This window comes from Danio rerio, chromosome 20, assembly GCF_049306965.1.
Source record: "Danio rerio strain Tuebingen ecotype United States chromosome 20, GRCz12tu, whole genome shotgun sequence".
Classification (NCBI taxonomy): domain Eukaryota; kingdom Metazoa; phylum Chordata; class Actinopteri; order Cypriniformes; family Danionidae; genus Danio; species Danio rerio.
Window position 1 is genome coordinate 53,453,369 of NC_133195.1, and position 16,632 is coordinate 53,470,000.

Genomic DNA, 16,632 nt, shown 5'->3' on the forward strand with positions numbered 1-16,632 from the left:
TATGGCTGTGGCATATAAAGTTAAATTTCTATTATATTGATTGTTTATTTCTGAGGGAGTGAGACCATTGTACCAGACATTTCTAAAGGTATCAAACATGATTGATAAAGTTCCTTGGATTAATAGAGAACATTCATACTTTGAAAGCATTCTGTTTGAGATGAAGAGGAGGGTGAGTGAACAGGGTTGCGGAAGATGCTTCAAATGTAAATGAAGGAAAGGAGAGGAGTGAACTTTCCCACATTCCACCCTGGTGAGGTGTGGAGTCAGCCCATGCTTGTATTGTCAAAGACATCAAAGTATTTGTGGTATCTCAAATCTTACAGGAAAATGAAGTCACATGCATTGCTCAGGTGTGGGTTTTCCACAGACTTCAACAGAGTGTAAAAATCTTGACGTTCTGTGGGTTTCGTCTATCAAATGTGATCTTTATTTTGTATTTTCTATTGGATTCAGGTAAGGTGATTGGCTGGGCCATTCCACAGCTTGATTTTCTTTCTCTGAAAGCATTTGAGAGTCTCCTTGGCTGTTTTCTTGCTGAAATGTCCACCCTACTATTCATTTACACTGTGGAAGGGGAGAGGGTTGCTGAAGAACTACTGGAGATTTCATCTGCTGTCTGGGCTTTCACTGCCTCTCTGTGTTTAATACTTTTTCCATTTCTTGCATAACTTACTTTGTAAACTAATTACTTTTATTTTCATTGTATATATAGATTGCTTTGCTTTTTACCAACATCTGGTGAAAATTTCAAGTCAACAGCACTTTTAGAAATATATTTTCTGAGAAAAATGTTGACATTTTCAATACTTATTTCTTCTACTGTATGCTACAATTCATCAAACGTGGATAGCAAATGGTTTTTGCATTCGCATTGTGTGCCGAGCGAAGGGTTTTTTAATTCCGCGGTGTCCAGGCCTTAAAGTCTCTTAGGAATCAGTTTCACGCTGTGTGGCTCTAGAAAGGTGAGTCCCTGCTCTGATGGGGGCCATGTGTAATTTATTTCATTTTCCCAGATGCCATTTACCCTCCCATCCGCATCCACAGACATGGTGTGTTTACTCAAACATTAGAGGAGCGGATTTAAACAAGACCTGTAATAGAAACACTGTGATCGAGGAAGAGTGTTATGTCTGCCAGTTTTGTTAGCATAAAACACAGATTTTTTTTGCTTTCATTTTTTTTATTAAACAGCTGAACTGTCAAACAAAAATGTAAAAAAAGCAAGTACACAAGTTGAATAATATTAGTAATGATGGACCCTTTTCACATTTCTGGGTTTCTCAGTACCGGAAGTCGTCATAGTTGGGTAAACTATGAGCGCAGTGAATAGGAGAGTACAACAAATACTTTTTTTTTTACAATCCTATTTGCTGAAATAATAAAGGAATAACTCAAAGATGGTGTAATCAAGACTTTCAGAACAAGGAAAGAAATTGTGTTATGCTGATAACGCCAGCCAGAAGAGAGAATTACGTCACAAATCCTGCCCCCATATACACTGCATTAGAAACACCTTGCATAAGCGGTAATTAGTTTTTTGTAATTTGATATATATAATATATACATAAATACATTTATAAATGTACATAAGTTTTTTTGAAAATCTAAATTTTAAAAACTTTCAAGGATTTATGATGCCGATGACCATTAAATGCAGTATAACAGCATACCTGCCAACACTCCCGTTTTTCTTGGGTATTTTATACCCATCTCTAGTCATCCTCCCACTTTGTTATTTCTAATTAAACACTCATATAATTTCACCCCCCATCCCGGGCCTCAGCTTTTTGGTAAAGTCTATAACAGCCATGGGTCACGAACTTGAATATAATATCAGAACAGCTGCCCAAAACCTGCTGCATAGTAGTTACTAACACCACAGTACAGTTAGTAACCTGGTTCTCAATAGTGTTATTTAGGGCCTACTCACACTATGCCATCCGTACTGTGCTCAGGCCCGTTTCCCGGATCGTTTGAGAAGTGTGAGTGCGCTTAATCGGGCTCAAGCACAGTTCACTTGGCCGGCCCTGGCCCGGTTGGAAGAGGTGGGCCTGAGCGCGGTTCACTTGGGAACTGAAAGCGAGACGTGACTTTTAAGAGACTGTTTCATATGGATTTATTAACCATTCTTACTGTTCAGTGAACGCAAACTGCCGTAGTTTATTAAAGACGCAAACTCCTCACTGCATGACAGCTGCACACCTTCAGCAGACCTCCTCATTCCTGCAGCACGAGGGCTTTACGATTGTTTATGAGTGCCAAAAGTGGCGGATCTGGTCGTCGAAATATCTGACTGCGTGTAACCGCATCCCTAAGGACTGTTTGGCGAAATATTTGACGGCATGTCACTGAATATCAAACGACTGAAATTATATAACTAGAGAAATCTCTGTGCTGAGCGATAGGGCTCACTGAAACACAGCATCTATGACGTAAGCGTGCCCAGGCCCGATTGTAGTGTGAGTACGGGCTGTCGGGGGAGACGGGAGGAGGGACAAGCATGCTTTGGCCCGGTTCGAGGCAACTGTACATAGTGAGTACGGCCTTAGAAACCTCACCCCTGAACAGACACCTCAACCCCTCATCCCCCCACCAGATTTCACAGACAAATGTTGGCAGGTATGCATTCCAGTCTTGTGAAAAGGGTCCATAGTAGTAATAATAATAAAAAATAATCCACATACCAACCAAGAGTAAGTTCATTCACAAATTTTTTTGTTTGTTTCCAAAATACACATTTCTCGTTTTCCTTTCATTCTCATTTATGTAATGTCAACACTATGTCTTAAAACACAAGCGCAAACACATACTTCAGGCATGTTGGACTATTCCTCAATATTCGGTTATAAACATTAACCTAACTAGTTCTCCCAGTAGTAAACTCATTGCAGTTTATTTCCACTCTTCAGTTCTCAAATATCTGATGCACTTCGACAACAACGAGAAGTCAGACACAAAAAAATGGGTTGTGGGAACAACAGTTTGGTCTAAGGTGGGAAAGGATTTTTGCACAACAGTCACTCTTATATTGCATGGACAGAAAACATACTTTAACTTATCATGGTCAACTGTGGGGAGAAGATAAAGGAGAGTCAATCATAAACACTAAAGTTTGCTTTTGAACACCACAACTTATAATTGGCTGATTTAGGTCCTGAAAATAAAGCAGCACCTAAGTGCTGTAATGTTGTAGCAAATACTTCATAAAGCGCCTTTCTTACTTTTCTTAGTTGTAGTCCAAATATCAACTAATTTGTAAAGCAAGTAGTAAAAAATGTTGTGTTTTCAGAAATAAGTCAAGATTATGTGTGATTTTCTTTAAAACAAGCAAAGTAATCTGTAAGTAAAGAAATCTTATTTAAGAACTTACTATTTGGACTAAAATTGAGTTAAACAAAGCAAAGCAATTTTTGTAGTGTTCTCCTTAACAGTTCACATCAGGTCATTTGAGGGCTCTGTAGTTTTAAATATTTTGAGCTGTGTCAAACAAAAGCCTCCATTTTGGCTCCTTGGTCATGTATCCATAATCTCCCGAGCTGGGGTGGGTTCATGCGGAAGGGTAGTAGCATTGGGAAGAGCTTGTCCGTGGTGTCCCACAGAGTTCTGCTGGACTTCCATGGGAATGCCACTTGCGTTTTCTCGATTTGGGAATTCCCTGGACTGTTTCCGGTACTCCAGAAAGGTGCACGCCTTGGTTGCGATGGCCACAACGTTCTTACCGACAAAAATAGTAGAAACCCGGCTGTCCTGGAAAAGCACCATGTTGACCCCACGAATGAGGATGGTGACGATATTGATGGTGACCAAACTGAGAAGAGGATAAAGCATCATCTTCTGTGGAGAAATATGGTCACCCTGTACGCTGATCTCGCTTAGGGATACGCAGGGAAGGATTAGAAGCAAAATGTAGCAGTAGAAGAACATCAGACCTTCAGCCCAAATGGGCAAACCCGTCCGCTGCGGCTCCCAAAGATTTGCCTGCATATCAAGCAAGTCCAGCAAGTCCAAAGCCACCCAAAAGAGTCGCCCCCTCATGTCCTCCTTCCTTCGAAAGGTACGAACGTACTCCATGCTATCCAGAGCCACTAGTACCAAGTAGAGACCAGGCACACAAATGGACAGCAACAAAGTCAAAGCTTTCCTTGCAACAGTTTCCAGACTCTTGCGATCAGCCTTACAGTTCTGGAAGACAAAGTAAAGCTTGATCTCTAATACAAAGATATAGAGGAACCAAAGGATCATGGCGTATCCTCTGCGAGCTGTCCGCACTTCTGCTCCGACCCAAACCGCCACATAACGGAGGACAATAAGGAAGCAAACATCCCCCACTAGGACTATGATACAGACGCCAATCTTGCGTGGACCTTGGTTTTGTTCCACTAGGTAGGCATCCATGAAAGCCATGCTAGTCATGATGACGAAGGTTGTAAGACACACATGCCGCTTGTCCGGTGGTGGCAACACCATGCTGAGGGCCACCACCGCATGCACTCACTCACGACAATGTTGTCCGCTTCGTTGCACTTTGGGTTTGAAGGTTTTTTAAATTCTGGATAGTTGAAACTGCTGCTTTTTCAGCTCAATTTGATGAACTTTGAAGGCATTTGCAGTCCCAGTAGTATGAAGAATGATAGAAGGTCTAATGCAGGGTTACAACTCTCCTAAAGAGCAAGGAAATATTGTTTCACAGATTTGGTGTTTGCTTGGTTTTACTTGGGTTTCAAGGGTTTTTTTAATTCCAGTTAGTTGAAACTGCTGTTTTTTCCCCTCAACTTGATAAACTTTAAAAAGTCAGTGCAGGATTACTTTGCTCTGGTATGACAACTCTCTTAAAGACCAAGGAAATGTTGTTTTGCTTGGCTGTACTTGGGTTTAAAAAGATTCTTATAATTCCAGAAGGTTTTTCAACCCAATTTGTTGAATCTATAGTAATAGAATGATAAAAACTCCAATTCAGGATTACTTTGCACTGGAATGCAACTCTCTTAAAGACCAAGGAAATGTTGTTTCACAGTTTTGGTACTTGGCTCTGTAGGATTTTTAATTTTTGAAGGCTTTCACATTCCCAGTATTAAACTCGACCCTGGAATAAAGTAATAAGAAACTGCTCTACTGAAAAGTCAATTGCTTTGTTTGACTCACTGCTTTGCCTTATTTTGCAAATATGAAGAGTGATAAAGTCAAATCCTGGATTTCTTTGTTCTGGAAATGCAACTCTTAAAGACCAAGGAAATGTTGTTTCACAGTTTTGTTGTTTGCTTGCTTTCACTTGGGTTTGAAGGATTTTATTAATTCCAGTTTGTTGAAACTGCTGTTTTTTTTTTCAAATCAATTTGATGAACTTTGAGGGCATTTGCATTCCCAATGGTACTAGAATGATAAAAAGTCCAATGCAGGATTACTTTGAACTGGAAATGCAACTCTCTTAAAGAACAAAGGTTGTTTCACAGTTTTGCTGTTTGCTTGGTTGTACTTGCGTTTAAAGGATTTTTTTCATTTCAGAAGTTTGAAATAGGTGACTTTTTAACTCAATTTCACGAACTTTGAAGGCATTTGCATTGGAACAAAGTGAAAAGAAATTGTTCCTCTAAAAAATCAATTGCTGTTGTTTGCCTCTCTGCTTGGCTTTGCTTCCAAATATTAAGATAGATGATATTAAGAAGTCCAATGCAGGATTGCTCTGCAATTGAAATGCAACCCTCTTAAAGACCAAGCAAATGTTGTTTCACAGTTATGTTGTTTCCTTTGTTGTACTTGGGTTTAAAGGATTCTCGAAGTGGCATTTCAAGCTTTGCTGGGCTTACGGAGCAACCACTTTTTCATTCTATTTCTGTGAACTTTGAAAGAAATTGCATTTCAGATATATCCTAAACGTGACTCAGGAACAAAGAGGAAAGTCCTTATTCAACAAAAAAGCCAATTCCTCTTGATTCACTTCACTTCGCAAGGCTTGAATAGATCTATAAATCTGAAGATGTATGGTTAAACGATCCAAAATTTTAAATAAACAAGAAAAAGAAACAAAAAAACATCCAATGCAGGATTACTTCCCAAAAGAACCTCAAAGCGTTGGCTTTATCACGCAAGCTCTGTGACCTCCGAGGATATTTGAATTTCTAATATTCTATACACATGACCTAGGAACAAAGTGAAATGAACTTATTTTACCAAAAGCCAATTGCTCTCGACTGTCAGTTTGATTCACACTGCTTTGCAAGGTTTGAATTGAATAAAAATCAGAAGGAGCAGCGTTAATTGATGCAAAGTTCGAAAAGGATGCAGGATTACTTTGCAATTGAAAACAACTCTTGAAGACTAAAGAAACCAGGTTTTAAGCTTTGAAGGGCTGGTTGGAAGAAATACTACTTCATCCTAGTTCTATGCAACTTGAAGGTGTTTGCATTTCGATTAATTCATAAACTTGACCCAGGAACAAAGAGAAAATAAATGATCCCAGCAAAAATCTATTGATCCCAGCTGACAGTTAGATTCACACTGCTTTGCAAGTCTTGTATTGAGTCTTGTAAAAAAGGAACTGTCCAAAATATGCAAAGAAGTTGGATTGCTTTGCAATGAAAATGCAACTCTTAGAGGAAGAAAAGTCCCGGATTCACAATCATAGCCTTGGCAGATGGTTCTTCTCCTACACACTAAATGGAAGAGAAATCTGCCCATTAATCAGTAGCTTGCATCGATCCTGTAAGACCGCACTCCTGCCTGATCTCAGAGAGACGCCATAACTTTCCTCTTTTTCACGGTCATGCTTTTGGAAGGTGATCCGAGGATACATGGGCTTTCCCGGAAGCTTCGCATGCATGCAATTTGCTCAATTGATAGTTAATTTCCTTCTTATAAGTAAATGGAGCACAAGAAAGAAATGTTCAGACTGTGTATACGGGCTACGATTACAGAATCTGAGTTGGTAGGTCAATTCTTCTGGTGCTCTCGAAATCTTCAGACTGTAGATTCGATGCAATTACCAGGCAACGTTTGTTTGTGTCTGCCGATGTGGAATTGCTCAACAGTGAAGCATTGACTCTTGAGGGGCTGCTGGGCTCTATCCATAGATCATCCAGACACTGGGTCAGTGGCTCCAGGGGCTCCACATCTGCCTATGGATTCCCCAGCGGGACTCTCTTTTACTGGGCTTCAGTTTCATCCTTGCCTGCTTTTCTGACACAACCTGGAACGAGAAAGGGAAAGAAGAGGAGCTGTCAGCACAAAGTGGATAATAAATCACAGATCACCGCTAGGAGCCAATTTCACATCCGGTCCTGCCATTGTGTCAGCATCATTTAATGACATGTGATAACAGCGTTGTGGAGATACAACCTTTACACACACGCCCACTTATTCATTTGAATACTGTATGAGGCATGCAATTATCCACGACAGTGTTCCAGCATTGATTTTTTTTTTTTTTTTTTTAGCTTCACAAGCCAGGAACTGTGAAAGGAAAGGCTTGAGGAATCCTCTCATCTCCATAGATGCAGTTTTTGATGTTAGAAATGATACAGATTTTATAATGTGCTCTTTTATTTCACATGTATTATAAGTGCATGCGGTGTCTTTGATCTGTTAGGAAAAAATCTAATCGCAGATGAATATTTCATTGCTCAAAACGGCTCTTTCATCACTCAGCAGACATAACTGGGTTCTCGGTTTTGTTTTGTTAAAGTAGCAGTTTTGGCTTTTAATGTTTCTCGTGAGACGCCTTAAAAAATGAATGCAATTAATTTAGTGTAGTTGACGTATAGTCCAGTGGTGGACAGTATTTATTTTAGGAAACTTGTACTTTCTCTTCACAACATTACAAAACTAAATATTTCATAAATGTAGCTGAGTAATACAAGTTCTTTCAGAGTGAGCCCTCCTGATTCAAGTGATCCATTCGAAGTGAGCCTCCAGTAAACAACTCATTGATTCAAATAGTCTGTTTAGAGTGAGTCTCCTTTAAACAGCCCTCTGATTCAAAAAATTGGTTAAGACTGAGTCTCCGTTTAACAACTCACTGATTTAAGTGATCTATTCAAAGAGTCTCCAGTAAACAACTCTCTGATTTAAGTGATCTATTCAAAGTGAGTCTCCAGTAAACAACTCACTGATTCAAATGATCTATTCAAAGAGAGTCTTCAGTAAACAACTCACTGATTCAAATAGTCTGTTTAGAGTGAGTCTCCCTTAAACAGCCCTCTGATTCCAAAAATTGGTTAAGACTGAGTCTCCGTTTAACAACTCACTGATTTAAGTGATCTATTCAAAGTGAGTCTCCAGTAAACAACTCACTGATTCAAATGATCTATTCAAAGAGAGTCTTCAGTAAACAACTCACTGATTCACATGATCTATTCAAAGTGAGTCTCCAGTTAACAACTCACTGATTCAAATGGTCTGTTCAAAGTGAGTCTCCAGTAAACACCTCACTGATTCAAATAATCCATTCAAACTGAATATCCAGTAAACAACTCACTGATTTAAATCATCCATTGATTAAAATGAGTAGTTCAGAGAGATTTTCCAGTAAAAAAACCTCACTGATTCAAATGATCCATTTAAAGCGAGTCTCTTTTAAACGGCCCTCTGAATCAAATAATCTGTTAAGAGTGAGTCTCCAATAAACAACTCATTGATTTAAATTCTCCACTCATAGTAAGTATCCTTTAAACAACCATTCAGATTCAAGTGATCCATTTAGAGTGAGTGTTCAGTAAACAATTCACTGATTCAAATGATTTGATCAGAGTAAATCTCTGGTTAACAACTCACTGATTAAAATTATCAGTTCAGAATGAGTCTCCAGTAAACCACTAATTGATTCAAATTAACCATTCATAGTGAGTGTCCTTTAAACAACCTTTCTGATTCAAGTGATCCATTCAGAGTGAGCCTCTGGTAAACAACTCACTGATTCAAATGGTTTGTTCAAAACGAGTTTCCAGGAAACAACTCACTGATTCAAATAATCAGTTTTGAGTGAGCCTCCGGTAAACAACCCGCTGATTCAAATGATCTGTTCAGAGTGAGTCTCCAGTAAACAACTCACTGATTCAAATGATCTGTTCAGAGTGAGCCTCCGGTAAACAACTCACTGATTCACATGATCTGTTCAGAGTGAGCCTCCGGTAAACAACTCACTGATTCAAACGATCTGTTCAGAGTGAGCCTCCGGTAAACAACTCACTGATTCAAATAATTTGTCAGAATGAGTCTCTAGTAAACAACTCACTGATTCAAATGATTTGTTCAGAGTAAATCTCCAGTAAACAACTCGCTAATTCAAATGATTTGTTTAGAGTGAGCTTCCAGGAAACAATTCGCTGATTCAAAAAATAAGTTCTGAGTGAGCCTCCGGTAAGCAACTCACCGATTCAAATAATTAGTTCTGACTGAGCCTCCATAAACAACTCACTGATTCAAATGATTTGTTCAGAGTGAGCCTCCGGTAAACAACTCAGATTGAAATGATTTGTTCACAGTAAATCTCCAGTAATCAACTTCCTAATTCAAATGATCCATTTAGAGTGAGTCTTCAGTAAATAACTCACTGATTCAAATGATCCATTCAGTAAATGATTCACTGATTTTACAAACTAATCTGAATGGGGTTGAGCGTGTGAATGTGGTTTACATCATGCCATTTTTATTGTCAGTACAGAGCTTTAACATGAATGAGGATAGCAGATCAGAATTGTTGTTATTGTAATAATTTAGCAGAAGTGTTTGCGTTTGCATTTCGATCTTAAGTTTGCATTAGTGTCTTGGCAAAACTAGAGCACTGTTATTGAGACTCTAGACTGGAGGAGATTACTCTGCTCTTTTTTTTTTTCAGAAAACCAAGAGACTTCAGCCAAAGGCTAGAGTACATTTGCCCACAATTTAATCTAATTTCTGTCAAGGAGAACCAATTGAGATGCCACATTTGTGATTTTTCTTTTCTACAGTATCATTAGGCTTGGAAATTGCCTTAGGTATAAGGTACAGAGGCAGCCGTATCAACATCTATCTAAGAAACACACTCCTGAAGTGGTTCACCAACTTAAAGAAAAAGTTCACCAAAAAAAAAAAAAAAAAACATGAAAAAATGGGCTGGGCCAGTTGATGTTTCTGTGTGGAGTTTGCATGTTCTCCTCATGTTGGTGTGAGGTTCCTCCAGGTGCTCCGGCTTCCCACACAGTCCAAAGACATGCGCTATAGGGGAATTGAATACACTAAAATGGCTGTAGTGTATGAGTTTGTATGGGTGTTTCCCAGTATTGGGTTGCAACTGGAAGGGCATCCGCTGTGTGAAATATATTCTGGATAAGTTGGTGGTTCATTCCACTGTGGCGACCCCTGATGATCAAAGGGACTAAGCCGAAGGAAAATGAATGATGCAGAGAGCAACTTTATGAGCAGTGTTGCCAGGGGACATTTAAGAGCGATGTTGCTTGGCTACATTGTTATTGCAAAAAGGCAACAGAATTGTCTCTGGATTAAGTTACCCTTATTATTTGCCTGTTTCTCAACTGGTTGCCCAGTGACTGCATGATTTCTCAAAGTTTCCCAGCAACATTGCTCTGAAAGTTGCCCTGTGTATGAGCAACTTCAATTTGCTCATCCTCAGGCCAGATGTAATTTAAAGTACTTTTTTTTTCAGTCACGGCTGGAAAGAGTACAATGGATCAGTTCTCACAATTATATCAAGCAAACATGTTAACACTGATAATTGTGAACATTCTTAATGGTTTTAAAATTATTTTTCTTAGATTTTAAAGGGAACTATTATGCCTATTTTTACAAAATGCAGTGAAGTTTCACAAGTGAAGTATCATAAACTAATTTCAAGAGGAGCACGTGATATGATTGAGCACTTCTGGCCGCTCATCTGTAATCAGTAATAATCCAATCAGATCCTAGTTTACTATAAATGGATAATTTTCTCCCTACTGCTCTTTCTTTGTTTTGGAAGAATTCCCCCTTACACCCCATCTCCTCCTTTACCTCCCTTTTCTAAAGGGGGAGCTCTCGAGACCTACCTGATATCGGATCTCCTGATATGCTTATTGACCGGGCGGGAGCCCTGGGCTCAAATATCTCCGAGGGTTCTCTCCCAGGACAGTGGGCTATGTTGCATGTTGTTTTTGAACCTAAATAATAATGTACTGCTGTGTGTAGTTCTTCTGTAGTTGGTAACATATCGGAGACGGTAAGGGTCTGTATGTGCTCATATATGTTGCATTTATCTATTTATTTTCTATAACTGCAGGCGTTACAGTAGGTTATTTTGCACTGTAATTGATCTGCAGTTATAATCAAATCCTGTTCATAGAAAAGTTAGTAATAAACATTTATACACAAGTATTTATGTGTATAAAGCGTCTGTTTTATATGATATGGAAGCGACCCGTACAGCTTTACTGTAGACATTTTCTCGAGCGAAAATGACGTCAACTGAAACTTTGTCATACACCACACCAACCAAAAGGGTACCATTTGTAGTGGAAACGCAAGCCTGATAAAGTTGACCCGTAACAAACAGTACTGTACCAGTCAGTGGAAACGAGCTATTAATCACACAACAGGAGTCTATCCTGTTGTGTGATTGAAGCGTCATTGTTTATAGCTGTGTACACTGTACAGCTGTGCGGTTTTTAGCGGTTATGAATTACATAGCTCAAAAAGTATAGTTTACAGTGCTTTAGCAATACAAAGTGTAGAAATTACTGCTTCTTGAAGTGCAGTTGGAATACAGAGAGTTGAACTGATCTTTAAATCTGAGTTTCTTTGCACATCCTGTCCTGTGGACATGTCAATGTCAGTTTTATCTATATAGCACTATTAAACGCAACCAAAGGTTGACCAATGTGCTGAACAATAAATCACATAGAACAAGTATAAAATTATAGCTAAAACAAACAATTCTCACTGATAGTTAATATAGCTAAAAACAAACAATTTTCAGTGATAAAATGCCAAATCAAAAAGGTAAGATTTTAACCCAGATTTAAAAACAGCCAGAGATGAAATAGACCTAATACAGAGGGGCAGAGCATTCCACAAAGTAGGACCAGCTACTGCGAAAGCCCGGTCACCCCTGCATTTCAGCCTCGACTTTGGAATGTTTAATAGTCTTTGGTTTGATGACCGACGAGAACGACCAGGCTGATGTTCAGTCAACAGGTCTGACAGGTAGAAAGGAACTAAGCCATTTAGAGATTTAAAAACCAGGAGAAGAATTTTAAAAGTGGCACGATAGTGCACAGGCAACCAGTACAGAGAGCACAGATTTGGTGTAATGTGGTCAAATTTTCTGGTGCTGGTTAAAAGCCTTGCAGCAGCATTTTGAACAACAGTAGCTGTAGGCGGGATAGAGTTGTCTGACTGATCCTAAAATATAGCGCATTACAGTAGCCCAATCTTGAAGTAATAAAAGCATAAAGAATATAAGAAGTAATAAAATAATTATTTTTCCACATTTTTTCCTAGATAAAATAGGTTTGACTGATTTTAAAAGTCGAAGCTGAAAAAAGCAGGATATGACCACTGCGTTAATCTGTTTATCAAATATTAAGCCACCATCAAAGATAACACCAAGATTTTTTTACACAAGGCTTCACAGACAAACCCAATTCTCCATGATTATATACTTCAGTACTGAGACATGGTAATATGTGCATGTCAATCGTTATTGGTGGGTGGGGATAACTGCACTGCTACATCACATTGACTGATTTCACGGGGCCGCCATTTTCAAAAGCGAAATCAAAGCTGCGGTGGGAAGAAACCCGGAAGTATCATTGGGAGTCACATAGGAATGTTCTGTAACTGGCTATATATCTTATCAGTTATCATTTCTCTGCCTTCCGGGTGACCCGAAGGTCCGTTCTGAATGAATGGTGAATGTAAAAAGGCATATCAGAGCTAATTTTCAACTAAGTTAAGGGAAATGGCACTAGTTAGCAAACGTTTTCTTTCCCTAACACACGTTTTAGATGCCATTTATTAAACTCGAGTTAATAAACTGATTCTTTCACTATATTAGACTTGTCACGATACTGAATTAAAAGAAAAAACGGTAATTTTGCGCTAACATTTAAGGCAATGTTGATGGCTTTCTTGAAACAGCGCTGATTTGCCATTGTGTTCACGTGTTCAACAGAAATGATTGTGATTGGCCGAGAAGGTCATCAGTTCACCCGCAGCTGTATACTGAGCACAAACACAGACGAGCCGAGCGATCTGCTTGATGACCCGACTAATCTTGACGACTGCTTCGCGCTCCAGTCCGTGTATCTGTGTTTGCACTGGGTGAAGAGCGGTAAACTGAGTCCAAACCAAACACAGATCCACGGAGACTGAAGCGCGAAGCCGTAAAGATCAGTCGAGTCATCCGCGCTCAGCAGCGCTTCCATGTTAGCGGGAAATAGTCAGGTTTAAACCTTCAGTACCAGGACAACCCTTTTACAGACAACACGAGGGCGTGCTGCAGAAGACTGCAGTGTTTTACCACTCACCGGGTTACATAGGCTGAAGCAGGAAAGCGTCCTTACGGTGTTTAACTAGTGCTATGAGCTGAAGCCTAGGAGGACACTTAAGCGTATCACAGAGATTGTGATGTTGTTTGATGCTAAATTGCTTTTATTATTTAAAATAAACTTACTAAATAATATTAAAGTGATGTTTACACCATTTCTGCATTTTGAAATCGCGGCAACAGCTGGAGGTTTATAGACCTTTTTCATGGCTGCTGCATGGAGGGCGCCATAGCGACCAGCGTCTTCTGGTAGAATGCTAAAAACTTCCGTGTACAGCGTGTACAACTGATAATTTGCGCTCTGAAAATGGGTTTCAATAACATTTTTAATGGATAACAGAGTGTTTTAGTGACAGACAACTTAGAAATGTGTCTGTTAAAGCCGTTATAATCAGTCACATGTGGTTCAAGCGCGTCAGAAATACAGAAATACGTAAAAATGTTCTCCTAGTTTACGTGTCTGCCGACAGAAATACAGTGTGTGTGTGTGTTCCCGGCCTGTCAGCTGTTAGCTCAGCGACTCTTTAACACACACACACGCATGCACACACACACACACACACACACACAGAGAGCAAACCAGAGTACTGGCATGAAACTTAACAGGTATGAAAGTCGTGCAATTTACAAAAACGACCAATAAAAGTCTGTTATTGATCCTCTGCTGGCTGATTTGCTGTTCATTCTAATCGCGAGCCGTTTGTGTTTTTATTTCGTGTGTTGTTTTCACCACGGTTTGTGTTTTTCTGTCATTTCGAAATGACACTAGCCTATATTTTCACTTTGTCACAGTTATTAAATCAGTGTGTCAGTGGCACAGTACAGGCTACGTGTGTGTGTCAAACATTTTGGTGAACTACATTTGTTTGAGCTGGTTATATATTTGAAATAAAGAGAAAATGTTGACTTTAGCGATGACGAGGCTTCATTTAAACTGCAGAAGATGCCGTCTGACAACGAGGGGAAAACGCCTCACAGCAGCTGTTTTCCATCCTATTAGATCATTTCTTTAAATGATTAGTCCAGGAGATGGTGCTGATGGACAACAGAAGTAGTTCAAAGAGGATAAAAGCAGGTAAAATAGATTAAAACTATCGTTTCAAAGCTGTCCAAATGTGACTGTTTACACGCATCAGCTGCCGACCGGAAGTTCTTCGCATTCTCCTTGCGCATACACGCAAAGCATATTGGGTAATTTTGCGTTCCAAGAAAAAGGTCTATAGTACACATCATGTTGCTGCAATGTTTACAGTGCTGGTCCTATACTTCCGGGTTTCTTCCCACCGCAGCCTCGCTTTGGTTCTTTAAAATAGCGGCCGAGTGAAATAAGCGTATTGCGGTGGGCCTCAAAACTGCTGGGATTTACATGGTGAGTTTATATCATTCCAATATTTTTGTGGACACACTATACCACTATATCAAACTGCTTCCAAACTTTTATTTCGCATAATAGATGACGCAAGCACAAAGTAAACTAAAGATCTTTATTATTTTTTTTCAAGCCTAATGCTTAAACAAATATAGGTTTAGCCTTTTGGGCCAAGAATGATGCAGATTCTAATCATGTGTTTGATGGATTCACGCAGGTCAATAAACTTCCATCATTAATAATTCAAGCTGAGGGACCGCGGCGCAGCATTTGGAGATTCATTTACGCCAACCTGTTTAATATTCACACACCGAGCCGCTGGCGTTTGTCTGATAGCCAAGGTCGCGGGAGTGCTAATCAACACACTGGGCTGACATTTCACCAAAATTCAGCACAAATAATAATGGAAACACTAGCTAGCCAGACTCCATCACGTCCGTGATCTAAAATGAAAACGTATCACTGTAGAGGAAAGTTTGAACTGGAAGTAAAAGCTGGTGATTTGAGTGTGTTTTTAATGCAGGGCATCGGGAGATGAGTTTAGCTTTCTGTCATGTCCAACACAATCTTATTAGCATTTGGCAGGAGTACAGATAGCAGACATAGGTCTCATTTCTATGCCTGTCAGCTCAGAACGGGGACAGATTGAAATCAATGTAATATTCTTCAGGATGATGCATTAGTGATCACCTTGAGCTCCTGCTGAACACCATTTGTAGAAATAACACTCGAATCTTGCATCAGAAACCTCCATTATGCCGCTTTAACATTTTTCTGCGTCTGCTGTGGCTTAAAAAATATGAATATATATAAATATTCTACTCAGTTAAGAATAACACCTAATAATATCTAACAATTTGACAATGTAATTGTACTGTCACAGGGCTCAAAATTAACTTTCTTACTTGGTAGCACTGGTGCTCCCAACCTGAAACATTTAGGAGCACCAGAAAAAATTTAGGAGCACCCACCAAAAATTAATGATATTGACAAGTTGTATATTAAGGGATTTATTGTATTTGAAAACAGCATCATTTGGGACTAACAAAACCCAGAAACAACTATCTAACTAATGCTGTGATGATTTAATATTTGTGCAATATTTCCAAAATTAATTTTGAATAATTATAAAATATTAATAATGACGATGATGACAATAATACTAACAATGAATTATATTTCTCATCATCATGCTGCCTTGAATGTGCTTTAATGTAAGTTATCTGCTATATAAAGTCCTGCTGTTACTCTATGGAAAATAAATTGATGGTTTGCATCAAACACAAATGAAGCATTGCAGTAAGAAATATTTATTTTGTACTGCTGTTTTATATGCATGTCAATTTAATAAATACTAGCCTATTTCTGCTACAAAACAAACAAAATATTATAATAAATCATTCAATTCGATGCTGAAATGTGCAAAGCAGTCATCAATAATTAAATAGAAAAATAATATACACCTCAAGAAAGAATGGACAAAAGAAAGGAGAAAAAGTCTCACTTTTAAAAGTTTTGGTTTCGGTTCTTGTTGTTGTAATGCTCAGCTTCGTTACGCGCTGAATTTCATTTTTCTGTGTTTGTGGAAAAGCATGCGAGTCAGCCGGCCCAATATGAGGGGGGCAGAGCAGGATTCTCCCAATAACCACCGTCGCAATACTGTTCCTTGTTATAACCCGCATCAGTTTAAACTCATTAAAGGCGAGCTTCTTTGGCGATGGTGTTTTAGCGGACATTTGCGCTGTTG

General features: G+C 39.1%; 1 protein-coding gene across 2 annotated transcripts in view; it reads right to left on the reverse strand.

Annotated features, from left to right (window-relative positions):
• Positions 1–1,522: 1,522 nt before the first annotated feature.
• tmem121ab (transmembrane protein 121Ab) overlaps positions 1,523–16,632 on the reverse strand; it is a 116,613-nt gene continuing 101,503 nt past the window's right edge. The window contains exon 2 of one of the 2 annotated variants that reach the window (XM_021468501.2): positions 1,523–7,186. In XM_021468501.2, coding sequence (XP_021324176.1) covers positions 3,517–4,470 — 954 coding nt within the window. In that variant the 5' untranslated portion in view covers positions 4,471–7,186 and the 3' untranslated portion in view covers positions 1,523–3,516. Of the gene's footprint in view, positions 7,187–16,632 lie in introns of those variants that run through there. The other variant, NM_001144797.1, reaches the window with a different exon arrangement.